The 21296-nt window shown below is 58.4% G+C and overlaps 5 protein-coding genes across 5 annotated transcripts; all 5 read right to left on the bottom strand.

The window, feature by feature from the left end:
* Positions 1 to 1102: 1102 nt before the first annotated feature.
* Positions 1103 to 3095, bottom strand: THITE_112716 (uncharacterized protein; the record flags this gene model as incomplete). The annotated part of the gene is given in 6 exon segments (XM_003649271.1): positions 1103 to 1129; positions 1425 to 1427; positions 1440 to 1540; positions 1601 to 2194; positions 2224 to 2454; positions 2867 to 3095. 6 exon segments carry the CDS (start codon positions 3093 to 3095, stop codon positions 1103 to 1105), a joined length of 1185 nt encoding a protein of 394 aa, XP_003649319.1.
* A 1184-nt stretch (positions 3096 to 4279) lies between these two features.
* THITE_2038627 (uncharacterized protein) lies at positions 4280 to 6491 on the bottom strand (the record flags this gene model as incomplete). Its single annotated transcript, XM_003649270.1, has 5 exons — positions 4280 to 4522; positions 4636 to 5223; positions 5278 to 5679; positions 5765 to 6248; positions 6376 to 6491. The coding sequence occupies 5 exons, from the start codon at positions 6489 to 6491 to the stop codon at positions 4280 to 4282; spliced, it is 1833 nt and encodes a 610-aa protein (XP_003649318.1).
* A 1088-nt stretch (positions 6492 to 7579) lies between these two features.
* On the bottom strand, positions 7580 to 9526 carry THITE_40154 (uncharacterized protein; the record flags this gene model as incomplete). Its single annotated transcript, XM_003649269.1, has 3 exons — positions 7580 to 7893; positions 7972 to 9115; positions 9209 to 9526. The coding sequence occupies 3 exons, from the start codon at positions 9524 to 9526 to the stop codon at positions 7580 to 7582; spliced, it is 1776 nt and encodes a 591-aa protein (XP_003649317.1).
* Positions 9527 to 10771: 1245 nt separating this feature from the next.
* THITE_2107811 (uncharacterized protein) lies at positions 10772 to 13120 on the bottom strand. Its single transcript, XM_003649268.1, has 4 exons — positions 12822 to 13120; positions 12134 to 12755; positions 11360 to 12063; positions 10772 to 11293 (listed from the first exon to the last, which is right to left on the bottom strand). Exons 1-4 carry the CDS (start codon positions 13052 to 13054, stop codon positions 11248 to 11250), a joined length of 1605 nt encoding a protein of 534 aa, XP_003649316.1. The 5' UTR covers positions 13055 to 13120; the 3' UTR covers positions 10772 to 11247.
* A 1674-nt stretch (positions 13121 to 14794) lies between these two features.
* THITE_2107809 (uncharacterized protein) lies at positions 14795 to 20611 on the bottom strand. Its single transcript, XM_003649267.1, has one exon. It carries the CDS (start codon positions 20373 to 20375, stop codon positions 14814 to 14816), a length of 5562 nt encoding a protein of 1853 aa, XP_003649315.1. The 5' UTR covers positions 20376 to 20611; the 3' UTR covers positions 14795 to 14813.
* Between the last annotated feature and the right edge of the window lie 685 nt (positions 20612 to 21296).

Here is a 21296-nt window from a genome sequence, read left to right as displayed (position 1 = left end):
ATAAGGTGTATATCTATATAAAGGGCAACCTTTAAAACACTACTAATATCGCGAATATATATATAGCTACCTTTGCTATATACTCTTTTTATACTATTATAACGCTTATAGTACACTTCGACCTCGAAGTAAAGTAGTTTAATATTAAATAAGCATTCTTAAATGTAAAGAGGCTAGATATAGAGTAGATAACTTATAAGCTTCTAGAAAGATTTAAGAAACTAGGGATCTATATAAAGCTCTTAAAGGCTCTCTATAAGTTGAAAGACTTGCTACTCCTATAGTATAATAAGTTTTATAGTGCTTTTAAGGAGCTTAGTATATAACCCTCTATAAAAGAACTCTACCTATTCTTTGACCCTAAGAAGAAGATTATCCTTATCTTTTATATCAACAACTTCTTAGTAGTTTACTATCGAAATAACGTTATAGCTATAGAGTATATTATAAAAGGCATTAAAGCAAAGTACAAAGTATATAAATAGAGTAATATTAAGCACTTCCTTAGGATTAGAGTTATCTATAACTATAAAGTATATAAAATCTAGCTTATATACAACTAGTATATTAAGAAGATCGTTAAAAAGTATAGTCTTACTAATATTACAAATGCTCTAGCTATTCCTTTCCTTATAAAAGAGCTTTATAAGTTTAAGGGAGAGGCGACTCCTAAATAGATTAAACTATACTAAGAGCTTATAGGCTTAATCCTCTACTCTATAGTTATAATCTAGCCCAACGTTACATTTATAGCTATAAAGCTCTCTCAGTTCCTAACTAATCTAGGACTAGAGTATATTAAAGCAATAAAACGAGTTATCTAGTACTTATACACTATACGCTTCCTTAGTATATAGTATAGGAGTAGAGTCGTTTACTAGGTGCTCTAGATTACGTCCAATGTATTACACGCTCTAGGGAGCTAGAAATAGTAATAGTGGTAGTAGCTGCTATATATAAACAAGAGGATATATATAGGAAGAAGGAAGCTTGAGCTCCTATAGGTAGGAATTTATACCTCTCCCTAGATCTAGGCGCTCTAATTAGCTAGAACTGCGCTTTAGAATTTCTTATAGCCTTACGCAACCTACTCCTATACAATCTACTGTTCACGAGGATTTCCTATATTCTGGTTTTTCGTAGTACAGTTGTTCAACTACGCGTACTCAAGCGCTCTGTTAAACAACTGGGGGGTATGTCACGTCAGGGGTAAGGGGCTCAGAGCTTGGTAGAGCGCACTGGCCATGGTTTCCCCACTCCTGGATGTATATATACCACGCTCTGTTCAGTCCTTAGCTTTCTTTTATACTGGAACAACGCACTCTCTTTGCATTCCGATGCTCTGTTACGATCCTACCGTTGAATCCACACCTCGCAGCTCGCTATAGCGTGTCACCTACAGTCTCCCGTCAGGTAGTAAGATGAGCAACGCATGCTACTATAATAGTAAAGAGCGGGGCAAAGAACAACCAGACGCCGAAAAAGGCAAAGCCCACGAGCGGGTGGAGGAATTTGATCTTGAAAAGGGCCGCGATATAGCCTGGGAGAAAGTCAGCGGTTAAGCCCAGACGGGTCAGACAGCTCCAGGACATCAACGCACCGTAAACAAGAACGCCAGCTTCCAGCACCACCGCAACGAAGGGGAAGCCGACTGCGAACATGTAGATCGGTTCGCGCACCTTCGCGGCGTCGCGCTGAAGGAACGACAGCGACTGGTTGAAAGCGTACGAGTCGCGCGCGATGACGGCCGCCCGGCACAGACACGCGAGCTCGACCATGGTAGCGATGACCGTGGTCAGATACAGCCAGGCCGGCGCGCCCCACGCCAGGAACGACCCGGCGACGGCGATGGCCCACGTGCCTCTGTTGACCGTCGTCGCCGCAAGCACCTGCGTCAGCTGCCGGGCCGCCCAGTCGTGGATCACTGGCGCATAAATTGGGCTAGTAACGACGGGCACCACGACGCCTCTCGTCCAGACAAGGCAGACCTGGAGGAAGAGCCACACCGTGCTGACCAGCTGCACGGCCCAGATGAGGTACGTCAGCTTCGTTGCCGGCTGCGCGTCCTCGAGGTCCTCGAGCTGGGAGGAGACGCCCTGGTCCATGGCCGCGCAGCCGACGACGAGGCGTGGTGTGCACTTGATGGCGGACCGGTGCGCCAGGAAGGCCGGCCATATCGTCCGTTTTGCCAGGCCTGAGGCGGAGAGACACGGTTAGCGGAACTTGGGTCGCGGGCGCGGAAGATGGAAGGCAGGATGCCACCTGTGTAGCGCCGGTCTGCCACGTATTGGTAATGCTGGTCGACTTTGAGCGTGAACCTGGCGAGCGGCCATGTTTGCAGCCAGCCAACCGCTGCCACGATGACGGTGAGGAGCCACGAGTACTGTTCGAACCACTGCACGGCTGGCGAGGTGCCAGAGAAGATATCTCCTGTTCCTTCGAGGTTTGCGGTATCTGTCGACATAGGTAATTACACGTAAGGAAGTTCGACAGAAAAGTAGGTATTGCTCGTGGTATGTCGTGTCGTTGTGGTCAAGTCGGTATAGCCGAAAAACTATAGTTGCTGTATGGAGGTTGCAAGAGGGCGCAAGTCTCGCTCTTAAAGCCTGGTCCGCGGGCGAACTCGCGGCCGTCTCACGAGGCTGTTGGGCGCATAAATTAAGGCGTGTTTTTGGAATAGTTCCGTGCAGTATGAGCTGATTCTGTAACTTTAGCTAAGGGGCGCTAGCCCTGGAGAGCTCAGCTTTGACGCGCTGCAACGCTGCTAAGATGCAGCGCATCTCAGGTCTGCCTGCAGGTGTTTGATAGTGTGATAAGTCAGGTCCACGGGTAAGTTCAAATTCCAATCCGTCCTCCTTCATGATAAGAGTAGTTACCTGGCAGTGTATGGAACTGCTGCCCGGGGCCAGCCGGGACTTGTCAGAATCACTGCGCAGGCTGACAACGACGCAAAGCATCGTGACCTTGGGGATCAAGGACGATGGGGGCAATGGTGTTCTCGATTGATTGAAGTCGAAGAAGTGGCTGGTTCGGCAAATTTTTGGCACCATCAAACTCGGGATCAAATGTTGCGCCTCCAATCCGCTGGCCGCCATCCTGGCAGGGCGGCCCGACGTCCGACAGGACTTGGCTCATCTTTTCAGCAACGAGATGTTTGAAAGTCCAACAGCCACGATTTCAGAGCTGCCGGGTTCAAGATGCTTACGTTGGTCGATTTGCAGCTCGTGGGACAGGGCAACCGTGCTGATCCAAGATCATGATGAGGATGTCTCGTTCAAACGGCCTTGGTCATCTCCTAGGACCTGTAAAAATGTCCTCGTGGCCCCAAGGCTCCGAACAATCCCGGCTCCAGATATGGCCACCTTCCCGAGCACCATCCATCCAGGGCCACCCGGCGAATCCAACGCGGGTCGGCGGCGCTTTCGGCTGAACCCACCGCTTTAGAAGACGCAATATACTCCCGTGAGCAACCCCAGGAGCCTGACACCCTTGCTCCCTCCATGGTACTTGTTGCTTCTGCCACGGCGAGTAACGACAGAAGTTGGGGACGGCGCCGCAAGCAGCCGTCTATCTCAATTGGTTGAAGACAGCAAGGATCCGTTGTGTAGTGTAGAAAAAGCCCAGCACGTGGAATGCAGGCCAGAGGCACGGCTGCCTGGAAAGCTCGGACCACAAAACAGGAAGGGGGCCATGCCTGCGGCTGTGACAGCGAGTTTGCCGACTACCAAAAGCAGCGGTTCTTACTTCTTAGTTCTTGTATTCCGTACATTAGAAGCTTTCCAGTCCATAGAACCAAGACGGACCAACCGATCCAGAACCAACTCTTCAATCCAACAAGTTTTTGAAGACCAAGCAGTTGCTTCCTCCCGTCCAATTGAAGCAGTCTCCGCCATCACTACTCAAGCCAGAGCCGTCTGACACATCCGCCGTTTTGGCAGACGATTTCCTCGTCTTCGAACGCTCCGTTCAAACATGTCTATCCCCCCGGTTGCCGGCGAGTTCGCCCGGCAGCCACTGCCGTCACCTCGCCGCCTGCGGGCGCCTAGCCGTCTCCGCGCCCGACTGGCCGGAGTCCTTGAGATGGAGCACTCAGCCTGCCAACCATCTGCCCGCATGTTGGAGCCGACGCTAGACGGCTAGCCGACCGTCCAGCCAACGGCCCTGCGGGGCTTCATGACTGGGACGGGGGAGATGGACTTCTGAAGGCTCATGATGCCCGATTCTGCTCAGGTCTCATCACGCATGCATATCGCTTGGCGAGCTACTAATAATTCCTCGTTTATTGATTCTTGACAACGAAACGCGCAGTGGCAATCCTCATACGCTTGCCCCAAAACATGATGGGCAGGGTCAGCAGCGAGAAGCCGCCCAGGATGGCGGTGAAGCCACCAAACGGAATCAAGAAGCCATCGCGCGCCACCCACTGCGCGACAAAGAAGGTCCAGGCGAAGGGGACAAGGCCCCGCAGGATGCAGATCATGACGAAGCAATCGCTGGCTAGCTGCTCGTAGGCGTCGATGAGCTGGAGGGGAAGGGGGAAAAAAAGAAGTCGTTAGCCATCACGGCACCGGATGAACGGCACGGCACGACACGGCAGCAGGCAAGGGACGGTTGGTGGTGGTGGTATGTACTCACATAGTTGAACCAGATGGAAGGCACCTGCGCCAGCGCCAGCGCGACCATGCCGTAGGCGAACTCGAGGCCGACCCACTGGAACTTGCCGGGATACTTGGCGCAGAAGCCAAACACGAGCAGGCCGCACGTGCCGATGGCGAGCGCGGGCACCATGACGGCGAGCCGGGCCTCGGGCTCGGCGTAGCCGTGGTCGGCGTCGCGCGCCAGCTTCTTGAGCCGGCGGTCGACCAGCAGGCCGGTGGTCAGCCCGCCGAGCAGGATGCCCACGAGCGCGCCGACGAAGAGCAGGCCCGCGTTCTCGCCCCAGCCGTACGGCTTGCCCGTGAGGATCTGCGGCCCGACCGTCGAGATGACCGCCACGCCCGCCACCAGCCCGCCGTACTGCAGCATGATCACCCACGTCGCCGGCAGCCGCAGCGTCAGCCACGGCTTGGCGAACTGGTACCAGATCTTGCCCCGGTACCGGCTGAACGTGAGAGACCGCCAGAAGGTGTAGGGGCGGTGTTGCGCGGCGCTGTCGCGGGCGGGAACGGCGAGGGTGCTGTTGCGCGGGGTGGCGCGGGACGCCCTGGAGGCTCTGGACGCCGTCTGCGCTTGCGGGACTCCGATCACGTAGATCGGGCCGGCCACGTTGATGTCGACCTCGTCGTCCGACGGTGCGTCGTTGTACCAGGTCATGCCGTGGTCTGGATCGAGTTCCTGGGCCAAGGGCCACATGAACTTTGAGGGCACGCTCAGCCGCATCGAGGGCAGCGTTGCCAGCGACAGCCGGGGCGGCAGCGATGTCCGGTCTCGCCCCGGTTCTTGAGAGGGCTGCAGACCGAGTATTTGGGACGCACGCGGCAGCGTTTGTTGGATCGGCAGGGTGTGCTCGCCGCGGTCGTACATGGTTTCGGGCACCAGGAAGATGATGAGCAAGGCGGCTAGGCCGGAGAGGCCGGTCGCGAACCAGAACTGCCTGAACCAGCCGAGCTTCGTGGCGATGTATCCGCCCGTGATGCCGCCGGTGACAGAGCCACAGGCAAGCGAGGCCGTGTAGAACGCCTACAGATCGCATCAAATCAACCATGTGAGCCCTGCATGGTCACAGCGTTGCAAGGGCCCAAGCCAGAGCTGGCTTGAGACTTACCATCCAGCGTCCGCGCTCATGGACAAAGAAAAGGTCGCCGACCACGGCCGGCGTGACCGTCTCGGAGGCGGAGCTGCCCAGGCCCTGGAAGATGCGGATGATGAGCATGGTTGTGAAGCCTCCGAGCTTCATTCCGCACGCGCTGGCCGCGGACAGCACGACGGTCGAGAGCACGAGGACCAGCCGGCGGCCGAAGACGTTGGCGAGCGGGACCCAGATGATGTTGCCGAGGCCGAGGACGAGCACGTTGAAGGCCACCAGCTGCATCAGCTCGCGGGGCTGCCGCCGGTCCTGGGGGAACTGGTGGTTCCACACCGGCAGCGCCGGCGCCAGCGACGACGCGATGTAGTTGGCCACGAAGGCGTACCACGCCACGGCCACCATGCACGTCACCTTGCGCCAGCGAGGCCAGTTCAGCGGGTCCGCCGGGTCGGAGGTCGGGATGGGGAACTTCACGACCCGGTCGTCCCCCTCGCGGCGGCCGCTGCGCCGATGGGCGGCGCCATGGTCTGGGTGGGCTGTGGTCAGCACAGGCAAGATCTCGGGCGAGGAAGGATGGTGAAAGCGAGAAAGACAGCGAGAGAGACCACGAGGAAGACAGCGACGAGCACGGCGAGAGAGACACCGGAGGAGACGGCAACTTACCGATGAGGATGACAGTTCCCGGCGGGGTGGCGGACTTCACCGACGCGCTGGGAAGAGTGAACGCGTATTTCCAGCCGGGCATAACGGCGCTAGAAATCGGGCAGGCAAGGCAGATCGAATCGGAGAAGTCGTCCAAGAACTAAAGCTAGAGCCTTGACTCGCTTTGACCGCGGGACGAGCGGGCGAGGGCAGGAAAGCGGGTGGTCTGTGGCTGGAAAAAATAGACCAGCTGGGCAGTCCTGGCAAGAAGAAGTGGGTTATACATGGCCAGAGAGACGCCATGGCCTGGAGGAAGAAAAAGATCACAGGTCGTTCACGATTGTCAAAAGCTGCCGCATTCATGATGTTCTCATGACGCTGCTGGACTGGTATTCAGCTGGGCTGGTTGGCATTGATGAAGCGAACACGTGCCCGACACGGCCTTGGTGATACCTCACAGGTATCAGCGAGAGGAGGACCGGGATAGAGATTCACTCTTGAGATTGCTTAGACGGGATTCATCGCCGACTTGACCATGCATCCTATGTACATTCAAAATCTAGCCTTGCTTGCAGTGAAGGGGACGAGGGGAAAGTCTGGAACTGCGTAGCATCAGTGTTGCCAGTTGGTGAAGCCTTGCATGATGTGATATTTCCGTATATATAGCTCGTTTTCATCTTTGCCTCTAGTCGAGTTCTACTTGGTGGGCTGTCCATGCACCCGACCTCCTCGGTACTACTAAGAATAACCTATATTGTTGTCCGTTTGGCCGTTGCGCTTGAAGTGCCGTTAACATCCGTTTGCCAGCAAGCTATCTGTGGCCCTTTCATGGGTCATCAAACATGTTTGTGGGTATGGGATCACTCCAAGGTTGGCTTGACCTGATAGGTGGCAGAAAGTGATACCAAAATGCTCGTCATTATTGGGACATGCAGAGCTGACGCAGAGAGCCTGCCAACTCCGAGACACGATGCGATGATACAAGATTGACCTTGGCCTGTCTATATCTAATGCTTCCCAGTGCCACCGGTCCCCAGATACCTACCCAACTCCAGAGGAGAGAACAGCCGGCACCCATTTTATCGTGACAAAAGGATAGACAAGTAGGGGTAAAAGAAAGAGATAAATAAACAGGAAAGTACCAAAAAGAAAAGGCGCGCTGTGCACAGTAATTATCCACACTCCATAGACTCACGCCGCCCCTCCGGCACCCTTCAACGCATCAGTGTTCAGCCGGCGCCAGTTGTTGAACAGGCTGACGACGAAGGCGAGGCCGACGGCGGCGATGGCCAGCGCCAGCGCCGTCTTGATGCCGGCCATGTAGGCGACCAGGATGCCGGGGACCTGCTCGGGGGGGAACACGGCGCGGAGCTGGGTCGCGCCGGTGCCGAGCAGCTTGAGCGGGCTGACCTGCGGCGCCGAGGTGGCCAGGCGGTTGAGCATGGTGTTGACGAAGGCGGACTGCGCGGCCGAGACCAGGAAGGCGCCGCCTACGGTTTGGAAGACTGGGGAGTGGGGGAGGCGGTTAGTGATTTGGTTTGAGAGGGCTTGATGGGGAGGGAAGAGAGATGAGACAAGCTTACAGAGGATGATGGCGGTCACGGAGGAGATGTCGTTGGGCTCGGCCGTGGCCTGGCCGACGACGATGGGCACCTGGAAGGCGGCGCCCCAGGCGAGGCCGCCCAGGATCTGGTAGCCAATCCACTTGCCGGTGGAGGTGCCGATGTCGAGCGTGTAGAGCAGACCGGCGGCAATGGTGGCGATGGCGGCGCCGCCGGTGGCGACGGGCGCGGCGATGCCCGTGGCCGAGATGGCGCCGCCGGCGACGACGGTCGCGACCGTGACCGACAGGATCAGCGGCAGGTTGCGCACGCCCGAGCCGGTCGGGCTGGAGTTGTCGATGCTCTGGAAGTAGATGGGCAGGTAGTAGATGATGACGAAGTAGGAGCCGGCGAAGAAGAAGGTGAACATGGACGACACCCAGACGTCGCGGCGCGCGAACAGGCGCGGCACGATCATGGACCGCTCGCCGTTGAACCACTCCCAGGCGGCGAAGGCGGCGGAGATGAGCACGAAGCCGACCAGCAGGCCGATCACGGTCGAGTCGCGCCACGCCTTGGTCTGGCCGCCGTACTGCAGCGCCAGGATGTACGAGATGACGGCGGCCATGACGAGCGCCGTGCCCACCAGGTCCATCTGCAGCAGCTTCTCCCGCAGCGGCGCCTCGACCGGCTTGGCGCCCTTGGGGGCCTTGAAGAACAAGGTGATGATGGTCGCCGAGAGGCCGCCGATGGGCAGGTTGATGTAGAAGCACCAGCGCCAGGTGACGCGGTCAGCGAAGGCACCACCGATCAGGGGGCCGATCACGGCGGCGATGCCGTAGGCGGTGCCGATGACGCCCGTGAAGATGGGCCGCTTCTTCGGAGGGGCCGTGAACGCAATGATGGTGTAAGCGCCCGAGCCGACGCCGGCAGCGCCAATGCCAGCAAAGGCACGTCCCACAATCAGGGCCGTCGAGTTGGGCGCGACGCCGCAGATCAAACTGCCGAGCTCGAAGATGAAGATGGAGGCCAAAAAGCCGAGCTTCAGGGGGAAGTACTTGAACACCTTGCCCCATGTCGACTGGAAGCCGCCGACGGTCATGAAGAACGCCGAGCCGTACCACGCGACGTCTTCGAGGCCCTTGAACTCGTCTGTAATTTTCGGAATGGCGGTTGCGACGATTGTCTGGGGAGGAAGCCCTGCGTCAGTACGTTGTAACTTTTGGCTGCGCGGTAATCAGGGGTTCACACGGCAGAAGCCACGGGACAGCCCACGCACCATATCAAGCGAGACGAGGAAAATGCTGAGCACCAGGGCGACGACGATGAACGTGAAGGCCCACCCTGTGGGATACTCGCCGTCCTCTGGACCCGAAGCCTCCTCCTTGACGCTCCCTGCTGTTTCGACGTCCTTCTTTTCGTCCGGCGCGGGTGACGCCGGGCGGGTCGTCGTGTCGCTGAGATAGGCATCGTAGTGGACAGGGTCCGGAGGGCTCAGGGTGGTCCGGGGCGCCTCGCTCGAGCTGGGCCGAGTGCCGCCGGCGAGGGTCGCGTCGGACGCCGACCCAAGCGGCCGGGTTGTGCTGGTCGTGGCCATTGAGTTTCGGGCAGAATCAAAAGCTTATGATACTCCTGGGTACTTGACGGGCGGAATGCCGCACAATAAGAGATGTCTGCTGCAAGGCAGGTGACTTGGTATACGCACTCAAGGCCTCGGAGGCTTAGGCACAACCGCGGCGCAGGGACGTGATGATGTGATGGTGAGGTGCCCAGTTGGGCACGGGGAGTGCCACGAGCTTTTATGATTCAGATTCATTTCGTACTTTAGTGTGTTCCGGAGACCCAGCCGCAGGGAGCGCGTATCCATAATACGCAGACTGACGAGATCTCTGCGCCGGGCGAAGCGAGATGCCGGGCGCCCCGACTGGCTTATCGCCGAACCTGAGATCTGACCAAGCATGGCACTTCCGCTGCGTGGCAGACTGGCAGCCTTACCCACCCTATGTGCCGTGCACGGTACACACGGCCCATCCGGAGTTACACGCTGCAGCGTCAAGTGGTTCCATCATCAACGCTCGTCCTTGATTTTCTGCCGGCACTGCCTCTGACTGGTCTGCCCGGAGACAAACCGCGGCGGTCCTCGGACATGCAATGAATCCGGAGAGCGTGCTTTTCACCCTTGTTCCTTGACGTGGACGGTGTCAGTCATCCTGGCCCAATCAGAATCCATGGCGGGTCAGATGGGAAACAAGGTTAATAAGGTTGCCGGGTCTCTGGGATCGGAGAGAGCCGCGTGAGGCAGCAGAGGCCAAGCCCGGCCAGATTTGTGACAGATTCCCGGCGGACATAACTAAGCAACGGTGTGCAATGTCTCCGACGCGCTTGGGCGGAGACAGGCCCCAGTTTTCAACGGCCAGCAGCGTCCGTGATTCGATCGGTTCTTCTTGATGACGGAAGCATCTAGTGGCCTGTCAAGGAGAAAGAACATGTTCGGCGAGATGATTCATTCGTATGTACGCGTACGGAAAACAACGGTGAGACGCTAGCGATGAGATGAAGGGATGGATACCGTGGCTTGGGACGTTGCATTCTGGGAGATCCAGACGTGCCGGATGCATCTAGATGGCTGGGCGGAAGAGCGCCCAAAATCCGGACATAAAGCCTCCTATCACCGGCTCCGCAACCAGCACAGCCCGCTGAGCCGGGTCCGAGCTAGCTCCGTCGTCTTTCGTTCGGAGGGTACTGGCAGTCGATCTTTTTTGAGGAAAGTAAGCTGCGCAGTTCGAGCATAACGACATGACTTCCGCAAGAACCGGCTTGATGGTTGAACATGCCAACCCAGCTCCCAGAGGGAGACAATCCCTTCGAGGTGGGAAAAAATTTTCGCACAAGAAGCCACGTGGGGGCACAGCTCTTTCAATGTCCCGGACAGGGTCCGTCGATTCCGCCCTCTCTAGTGTAGTGTGGCGGTGCAGTTCGCAATACGCCTTTTGTTTGACCCTGGTGTAAAAGTGAGAATCCGTCTGCTCGTCAAATCTGGCGCTTGTGAAGAAAGGGGAAAGGTCGGAATGAGCAGATCTGGCTGGCGCGGTTTCAAGCTGACGTTATCCGGAGTGGAGGCCCCTGAGGTGGTGCTCAGTCAAGGCGTGATTGGCAACTGCAGCTCGAAATCAAACCGCTATGCCGAGACGACCGGCTGCGAACGGAACGAAGCAATGCGAACCAGCCATCAGCATGGATCGGCTGTACTCTATCTATTTTTCTGTGCCCCCTCAATCACCGGACCAGATCTAGATGTATATGGGCTGCAGAGAAGGCTCATAGGAAGACCTCGAGGTTAACCTCCAAAGTGCTCACCGGGTATCTGCCATGCCATTTTGGTCAGCAATCTCCCTCGTTGACACGGGACAGGGCGGGCAGGCCATTATACCTCAGATCAAACTTCTCCAGCACGGTCGGATGCAGGACACCGAGCTCGCCGATCCGCTGCAGCTTCCCGCCCAGCCGCACGTAGATGGCGGCTGCGCGCCCCTTGAAGAAGGTGGGCTCGTCGATCTCCTGGATGAAGTAGCCGTCCTGCGGGCTCGGGTTTTCCTTCACCTCGAAGTCAACGCTCTTCCCCGAAAGGCCCTCCTCGTGCGTGACGAAAGCAACGCGCAGCATGGTCATGACGCGGTCCAAGAGGCCGTGGACCACCTCGAAACCGCTCGTCTTGCCGTAGTAGGCCGCCGCCCAGTGGCGCTCGTTCCGCGCCCGCCGCTCGACCGACGGGTCCTTGAAGACGACGTCGGAGGATTCGAAGATCATCAGGGGGAGACGCATCGCCTTGTTCTCGCTCAGGGTCTTAAGCAAACCGGGCAGCAGCGATGTCCGCACGACCTGGTACTCGACCGACTTCGGATTGGCAAGCTTGACCGCTGTCTTGCCGTCATCCTTGCGGTTGAGCCACTCGAAGTTCTCCTCGTGCGAGCACAGGATGAGCGGCATCACCTCCGCCCAGCCGGCCATCGCGCACTCGTGCCGCACGATATCGCTGAGCTTGTTGATCATCAGCGGCTGGCCAATTGTAACGGACCGGTTCGGCGACGAGCGAGGCAGGTTGTTGAAGCCGTAGGCGATGCCAAGGTCCTCCATCTGAGAGCGGCGTTAGTCGACTCCAGTGCACAATGCAGGGGCGGCAGACAGCTTGGCAGGCAGAACTTACCACATCGCATGGGTGCAAGACATCCGCCCTGGTCGGCGGCACCGTAAGCCGGATGAGCTTCGGATCCTCTGACGGCTCGGCGGAGTACGCCATCTTGCTCAGGAGTTTACATATCGAGGCAGGCGACTCGTTGAGCCCGCACACCCCGTTCAGATAATCGACCTCGACATCCATTGTCCGGGTGGCCAAGCTGGGTGTAATGCGAGTGGTGCCGTTGTGCTCCGAAATCACCTTGACCGGTTCAATCGTGAACGGCTCTGCGCAATATTTGGAGAACATAGTGACCATGATGTTGCAGACGATGTCGAGCTTGGTCTGGTCCGTCGCTGTCATGTCGATGAAGACGTTCCTCGTGTTGAGCGTGATTTTGGACCGCTCGCTGTTGATGATGGGGGGAAGGGAGCAAACGTTCCTGTCGGCATCGAGAATCAAGGGGTACACCGGCTTGTCGCGGATAATGTGCAGATATCTGCCGATATGCCTGTCCGTCTCGTAGAAGCTCATCAGCTCCTCGCCGTTGATCTGCTTGGTCTGGTTCAGCGGCACGAAGTTGATGTCTTTGGGCGGGAGCGCCTCATAGGTGAAGGGGCCCTTGATAGTGTCGAGATCGTGCGTTCCGATCCTGCCCCGACCAATGCTTTAGTACTGCAGCGCTAACAAGTCAAACAGCCTCGACGTATCGACTCACGCAACCAGGGTGCGCTGCCTCGCCAAATTCTGATGGAGCTTGTCTTGGAGGCTAATGAAAGAGTCGTAAGAGGCCTGCGTGAACTTGATGTTGCGAAGGATTGCGGCGGCAGCATAGGGGCGAACCAGCGCCGTCTCCTTGCTGATGGTGAGGGTTTGCATCTTGTTCTCGGGAATATCGAGGAGCCTCCAGTTCGGCGTCGCCTGCTTGCCCCGGAAGATGTTCAAGTTCATGGCAATTCCTAGCCAGCTTTCTCAGCATGCCGCCGCTCCAAGCCCTAAGCCCCAGGCAAAACAGAGATATCCTACCCTCAAAGCACAACATGTCGTAGCGGTTGGCGGGTATTTCGATGGCCAGCTCCGGGGGCTGGTCCTTGGGCCGCGCAGGATCATCCTCGGTGTCCTTGTCGAGCTCGATGCCGAATTCGAAGCACAGTTGCTCGAAGCTGTCCCCGGCGAACCTGCGCGCGGTGCCCCGGGGGTCAGATCAGGCCGAGACAAGAGCAGAGACGAGTGAATTCATGCAGGGGTAGGAAGCTGTCTTACTGCTCGCCCAGCTCCTCGAAGAGGGCGTACTTGTCGACGGTGATGGTAGGCATCTTGAGGCACGGGGTGCACGAGAGGTTACAAGGAGTTGTCTAGGCGAATTGGCTTGATGCAGGCCCAGGCAAGCTCGTCCAACACTGCACACCCCACACGATGGCTTCAGTCCGATGCCTCTGCCAGCTGCCCACCAAAAGATGACTCAAAATGCGGGGCATCTTTTTCTGCCGGTTCAGAACCAGACCGCCCAACCTTGGGTGAGCGGGGCCTGAGGGAGTGGGCCTCGCGGCAGCCAGGCTCCACACTGAGAAGGTCTGTGCACGCCTGCAAATTTGCAAACGTGCACAGACCAGGCAGCTGTGTCTATAAATATCCGGCCAGCCCGCCAGATTCTTCCTCTCCTTCTTCCTCTTTTTTTCCTCATACTTACCTTGATCGGGTACACCTGGATCAAGAAGCAGGGGTACCAGGGTGATAGGCCTGCATTGCACATCGTGGAGCCGGTCACCTTGAATTGTCCTTCGGGGCCGTTCCGGTCGTAATTTTTGATGTCTTCCAACTTACCTTTCTTTTCGCTGTGATCGCTGCCGCTGTAGCGACATGGAGAAGAGAAGGCTGCCCGCAGCAGGAATGGGGGATTCGATTAAGTCGGTTATGTGAGATCTGAACGCACATCTGTGCCCTTTGGAGCGATCGGTTTGCCCTGCTCGGGCGGTCCTGGCACTCTGAGTGAGGCACAAGGGGCGGAGCGTAGAACATCGGGTCTTCCATGTCACGGAAGTCAAGAAGAGCTGTTTCTTCCAGGTAGTGAAACCGTCAACTTGTCTCTCGGATTGTGATATTCTTCAGGCCATTCGCTCATGAAAACGGAGACCTCGCAGTGCGAGGGGCGACGTGAGCAAAACACCAGGAGTTTAAAACGGCGCAGAATGTTCAAAACCAAGGAGGGCCGCGAGCTGTGGGTAGATCGTATTCCAACATATTCCAAGACTACCGATTCTATCAAATATGCCTATCAAGAACAGAGGTTTGAGTACCCAAAGCTTTCTCGCCGCAATTAGAGGCATCTTGAATGTCGCGAGTGAGGTGATGCAGGCAGATAGTTGGATGCTGATTCCACCATGAATGCCACACCACACACCAGACCGGTGACGAACAGGCAAGAGCAAGCGAGCAAGCCAAGCAAGCATCAACCCGTACAAGAGAGCAAAGTAAATAAACACTGCCAACCAAAGGTATCAAAGCACGAAATGCATCAGGTATCATCCAAAAGCAACCAGAACACACCCAACAAATGCAACACTGTCTTTCCAACAACAAGAACAACAACAACCCCATCGTCACATCACATCGCCCGCCAGAGAACCACAACAACACGAACACGAACACGACCACCGCCACTTCTACACTAGCACAACAAACCCTCCAACCACTCGCATCCATCCATCCATCATCCCTGCCCCATCTCGTTCTGCGCCATAAACGTCCGGGCCAACTCATCGCCCCCGCGCTCAGCCGCCTCCATCCAATGGATGGCGACGCACATCAGCGCGGGGTCGCTCCGGACATCCTCGACCGCGCCATCCTGCTTCCCCACGCCTCCTCCCGCCCCCGCACCAGCGCCGGCTCCGCCCGAACCAGCGCCGCCTCCCGCTCCGCCGGCGCCCGAGCCGAGCGCACCACCCGGCCCCCCGGCCTGCGAGCCCTGCATCCGGCCCTGCGCAGCAGCGCCCGCGTGCTGGTTGTGGTGGTGGCCGCCGCCGTGGTGGTGGTGATGGTGGTGGTGATACCTGCCGGACCCGGAGCCGGCCCCCAGGCCTCCCGACCTGCCGCCGCCGCCGCTGCCGCCGCCGCTGCCGCCGTACTTTTCGATGACGGCCTGCTTGAACACCTCGCGCGGCTTGGACAGCGGCAGGGTGATGCGCTGGACCAGCTCCGGCTGGGAGAGGTAGCAGAGGGCGAGCTCGCGCTGGGCAGTCGGGTCGCCTTCTTTCGCGGTGATGGTCCACATGCGGGCGGCGTCGGCGAGGGAGTACGTTGATAAGGGTAAGGGCGAGGGAGGGGAGGATGGCGGAGAAGGGGAGGCGGGAGAAGAGGGTTGGTTGTCGCTGCCGGTGGGTGCCCCGGCAGCCGAGTCTGAAACGGTGCTACTCGCCGTTGTGGCCGTTCCGGGTCGGGCCGCGGCGGCATTGCGCTCCTGGGTATACTTCTTGACGATTTCGTCGGCTACTTCGACCATTGTGCGGCACACCTCTTGTTTGAGGTTGAGGGCGGCCAGACCGGCGTCCCAGAAGGCCTTGCCTCGTTCGGTCTTGTCGAGGATCGCCGGAGGCACAAAGGCAGAGATGAACTGCAGATCGCGGAACAGGGTCTTCGGGCGGAGGGACGGATCGCGGAAGAGGGCTCGCAAGATATTCGCGACGGCATCTGTATTCGCGGGGTAGCCGGAGACGACGGAGCGGGTCTCCGTGTTCCCCCCTCCGCCGGACGCTCGACCTGTCTGGGCATGGCCGCCCGTGCCGAAGGTGGGTGCCTGCATCAGCGTCTGCGAGCGCCGTTCCTTGACGTTGTCGATCGTCTCCTCGATTGGCTGGGACCGACCTACCCCGGCTCCCGCCCCGTGCTCCTCAGCGTTAGAGGATGCCGAGCCGAGCTCGGAGCGCGCCCAGGCCAGCCGGGCTCGCCGGGATCCCGAGTTCAGGGACGCTATAATCAGATGCTCCAGCTCAAAGAGCGCATTCAGTTTGACATAGGGATTCGGATGCACGCAGAACATCTTCAGCAGCCGTTGGTAAGCTTTGGTGAACGGGAAGTCCGGCATGGATTCCTTCCTCGACTCCTGGTTCTGTCTCCGCGCCGAGATCGTATCGCTGGTCGCCGAGCTCTCATTGCCATGGACGCTGCCTCCGTGGACGCTCCCCCGGTGACTGCCGCCGGTCCCCTCAGCGCCGCCCAGGCTTTGCGTTTCCGACAGAGCCTTGTCGCTCAGTGCGTCATTCCCACCTGACCCGCGCAGGTCACCGAAGCTCCGGTTGTTCTCGAGAAATCGCTGCTTCAACCCGGATTTGGCAGACTTCCGCTTCTCTCTCACGAGCGCTTTACGCGCTCGGCGTTGAATTGCCTCTCGGCGGTCGATGCACTCCTGGCCCAGGCCCTCGAACCACGCGTCCGTTTCTGATCCGCGGGCGAAAACGAGGTTGCCAAGGTCCGAGAGGAGAAGGCTGGTCAATGTCTGCCGTAGGTCCGCGAGGAAGCGCGATTTTTCCTCGGAAAGCCGCTGCTGGTACACGGTCTCGGCTGAAGAGGTCGATGTACCCGGCCGGCCGGTGGATTGCTGAGACTGGGATGGGAGCTGCTGGTGGTTCGGCGGATAGAATGAGCTGGAGAGGTTGGTCAGACTGGTGGTTGGCGAATGCGCTCCGGATGCGGTAGTTGGAGAAGTAGCCCGGTGTTGGAAGGGTGACCAGAAGGTCGCATTCGGGTCGATCTGGTGGACTGGAGACGATGCGCCGAAATACTCTTGCCCGTCGACGATCTCCGATATGGCGGTGCTGGCTCGCGAAAAGCTGAAGCGACTCGACTCGACCGATAGTTGGCTCATATTGTGTCCGGAAAGGCCGCGCAGATCCCTATCCCTGCTGTTGATGGAAGGCGGCCGGCTAACAGACACAAACCTGCGGTCGGGGTCACTGATGACGCTGAAGGAATCATCCCAGGCGGATTGATTGTCACGATCCCGGTCTCTGGGAGGGTTCTTGCTTGTTTCGAAAGCCCGGCGGTCTCGGGCAAAGAGTTCGCTTGACCAAAGCACAGGTCCATCGATGATGCTGTCGCCGACCAGTTTGCTGACGCAGCTGTCCACCTCGCAGCAGAAGCGGTGTATGCGCTCCTCGCCTTGGCAGAAGTTCTCAATGCCGCATTGCTGCAGCCAGCGGGCCGTCTTTTCTGCCTGCTCGTCGCGGAGCTTGTTCGGGCCGCCTTGCTCTTCCGGCGCCGCCAGCAGGTCGAGGACCTGGGACTCCGTCCGAAAGATGTAGTTGGATGAAGGGCCCCTCTGCATGTGGCTCTTGATGCGCTGGAAGGAGGACCACCGCCGAGGCGCGCCCATCGTCTTGAGCGCGGCGGCAACGTTCCGCGAGTCCTCGTACGGCGCAGAATTGCGAACATCGGTGACGTACCACATCTTGTCTCGCAAGGCTCGCAGGCGGCGCATCATGCTTTCGATCAACCCTTCGGCCCGCTCTTGGCTTTGCTTAAGCCAGACAAGCCAGGCATCGTATTCTTCTATTGCTGCGGCGGAGCGGCGGATCGAGTCCCGCGGCCCGCGAGAGAAGATATTCAGCAATGCCGCAAATCCATCGCGACGCAGGCTCTCGGACGACAGGGCATTGAGCTGTTGCAGCGTCCTCCAGTACAAGTGTGCGGAGACGAAATCGGATTGGGCACGGGACTGGGAGCAGGCTGCCGTCAGCATGGTGATGAGTGGGGACTGGTTTTCGGCAGCCTGCTCCGCTTCTTTCCCTTTGGCGCTCTTGGGAGGACTTCCGGCGACGCTGCTCGCCATGCTTGCGGCTCGCTGACGGTACGGATTTCGACTCCCCATCGTCGTGATGATACGGTTCTTGGAGCGGTACTTCTTGAGCGTCGACGCTCGGTTGCTGAAGGTCTGCTGCTTGGTGCCATCGCTCTCCAGACTCTGGGGGATCTCATATTCCTGGACCAGCTTGAGAATAGAGTCACGCAGTTGATGGTAATCCTTGTCGAGCTCCGGACGACCGTCATCATCGGTCTCCTCGCCTTCGGTATCACTGGTATTGGACGAGGTGTCCCCCTCATCGATCTGGTCGTCCAGGTCGAACGTCATGTGCGTGGACAGTTTACTTCCATCTGCCGAGATAAACAACACGGCCCACCGCTCGGCGCACGGATGGCACAAGCCGTACACGACATCCTGCCCCAGGGTCTGTGTCATTTCGTGCATAGCCAGACGCAGCCGATACCCGTCTTCTTCGTAATTGTTGGGCTTGGGGGGTTCCTGAGCGGACGGGGAATAGCGACGCGGACTACCTTCCTCCAGAAGCGGCTCCCTGGATGTGGTGGCGTCGCTGAAGGACGACTCGGCACTCGTACTGAGGACCGACATAGTATCAAACGTGCTGGGCGCAGTCCTGATAGACATGGGCTGGGAGACGGCAGAAAAGCCAGAAATCGAGGGTGCGCCGGACCGTAGGCCGCTCGAATGGGCCGACTGCGGTCTCCGTTCGGGAAAGAGCGCATTGACAAGGGTGGCTAGGTCCGCCGGGCTGATCACCAAATAGGGGTGGACCTCAACCGTCTCCCTGAGGGAGGTAATGGACCGTGCGGGCAGGAGCCGAGGTTTCTTCTGGAACCTAGACGAGTCCTTGAAACGGTTGTAGATACTCTCGATATGGGACTTCACCTTGGGCGGGGTCGATACCGGAGTCTTGCTCTGCAGCAGATCAACAACGTATTTCTGGGCTTGCATGGCAACCGTCTTCAGGATTTTCTGACGGCCATATTCGGTGATGTGATGCTCGGCCATCATGCCGTAGGCCTCGGGGTGGATGACTACGCCGAGAAGCCAGACCGTAAACATGTACTTTGCGATCAACCAACGACGGGTGCTCTCCACGTATTTCCGATCCAGGCGTTTCAGGATCTCATTCCCAAGCTCAAGCAGGCCTTCAGGGATGCCCGTAGCGTCCTCGTCATCGATGACCTCAAAGAGTTCGTCGACGGCCCGGGTGTAAAACTCCTCGGCGGCGATTTGGTCCTTGGGCGTCCAGTCCGAGAGGTTGAAGCGGGTCCCATGCTGGTCCTCGGCGCGGTCAAGCAGAAAGGCGCCGTCCTCGAGGATCTTCATGAGGTACCATTCCATGTTGGACCTTCCGGCCCAGTCACGCATGGAGACCCAGACATTGAGCACCGCAGTGACAGTCTGCTCATTACCCGTCGTCGACGAGGAGATCAGGCGGGCGCAGGCGTTGGCCCACGTCACGGTCCGACGCTTGTCCTCCGCACTATCGGGCCCTGCGGAATTAGCGAAGCAGGTAAAGATCAGGGCCGAGATGGGATCGTGGCGTTGGAAAGAGAGGAGGCGCTCAATGGCGCTACGTTCCCTGCCTCCGCCGGCGGCTCCGTTGGACCCGCTGCCGAACACCGAGCCAGCCGCCGCACCAGACGGAGAAAAAGTGGAACTGCCCGAGGGAGCGCGATTAGGAGAGCGACTGTGGTATGGAAGAACGGATTCGATTGGCTCGAGCATCTGGTGGAAGCTCGTGAGCGCCGCGAGTTCCGCGTTTTTGAGTGACCCGATGCGTGTGGCCAAATAGTCCGGGTTTGTCCTAATCTGGGTCAGAAAATGCAAGAACGCCTCGCGGGCGGAAGCAGAAAGGTCGTTCAAAAAAGGGGTGCCAGCGTTTGGCGAGGCGGCCGACCCGGTGACGGATCCGGTGGGGGTGTCCAAGTTCTCGGACGAGGCCAGCCCTGGTGGCTGCAAGAGTTCCATCTCTGGCTCCAGCAATGCGTAACGGCGGGTCTCGTCGCAGCTCCTCCGAACATCGATGACAGCGTTGTACAGGGCTGCAAAGGTCTTCTTGTCGTCCCCGCGAAAGCAATCAACCAGGTTGCGGTGGGCCATTTCTCCACACCTCATCAGTCGGGCAGATAGAGCAGTGGAAATCAGACTCCTCTGGAGGCGGATTCTGGTGTTTGCGCGCTTGCGCTCCTGGTACTTGGAGAGGCGCACAAGGTGCGCCAGCTCCTCCAGGCTTGTCCCCTCATCATTTTCCGGGCCGAGGTTCGAGTTTGTGTACAGTGACACATCGGTTATCAGTGGGCGCAGGAACTTCATGTTGCCATGATTGTCGTCCGGTGGGGACGGGGGGGACCCCGTGGTCTCGAGACTGTCGGAGGAATCCTTCGGCGCCGGCGTCGGCGCTGGTGACGGCGCGCTTGCTTGGTCAATAATGGGCTTGCTGCGGCTTGCCATGGAACTCGGGGCGTGCAAGACCGAAGCACGCCTGGGCAGGTCATCGATGCGGCGCCCGGGGCCATTCACGGAATCATTGCTGGCGCGGGACGGGCTCCTCGACCGCAAGCGGCGGGAGCGCGACACTTCGACATGGTTGTCGGACGGGGACGGCGTGGGCGACCTCGAGGCTGGCGTGGTAGGAGCTGATCGCGCTGTGTCGCGGTGGGACAGGTTAGCATCGGCACAACCGACGGGTTCCTCACATTTATTCCTCCCAACAAACATACGCGGCGACGGATGAATAGCAACGGGCGACGAGAGAGACCGCTGCATGGATATCATAATGGGCCCATGAGGGGAGTCGGGCGGGCGATTACGATCGCCCATATGCCTGCCGCAGGATGAGCGTTAAGAGGAGGGCAAGAGAAAGCTCGATTCGAGAGCCGCCGGCTGGGCGCTCTCCTGCAGAGGAGAAGAAAAAGCAGAGGGGTGAAGATTTGTCGCGCGGGTTGTTCTGGACGGTCGTCGGCGGGCCGTGAGTGCGGCAAAGGAAAGCTTCGGCTCTGGCCCGGCGTGCGACCCAAGTTCCCGTTCCCAAGGTCTTGGGCTCATGTGTACCGCAGGGTCATGTTATCGTGAGGAAAAGGAAGGAACGGCGAGGGCTCTGAAGCGTCGCAAGTGTGGCCCGCGCCGCAGCGGAGACTCAAGGGATGACGTTGCAGGGCGCCGCTGGGGCGCGTTGATGTGGATGGGCGGGAGCAAAGGGAGGAGGAAGCGTAAGGGAGATGTTTCCCTGCAGCTCCAAGCAATAGGGACGGGAGGTCTGTCCTGCTCTCGCGTTGATGTACTTGTGTACTGCCTCAGCAGGAGAAGCGTGGGGTAAGGGACGGCCAGCCACTAGCCCAGGCCACGGGGTCGCTAGCCCTGATGCGGAAAGGT

The sequence above is a fragment of the Thermothielavioides terrestris genome, chromosome 1, assembly GCF_000226115.1.
Source record: "Thermothielavioides terrestris NRRL 8126 chromosome 1, complete sequence".
Taxonomy (NCBI): Eukaryota; Fungi; Ascomycota; class Sordariomycetes; order Sordariales; family Chaetomiaceae; genus Thermothielavioides; species Thermothielavioides terrestris.
Note: the sequence above shows the minus strand (reverse complement) of the source record. Positions and strands in the feature narration are given on the sequence as shown.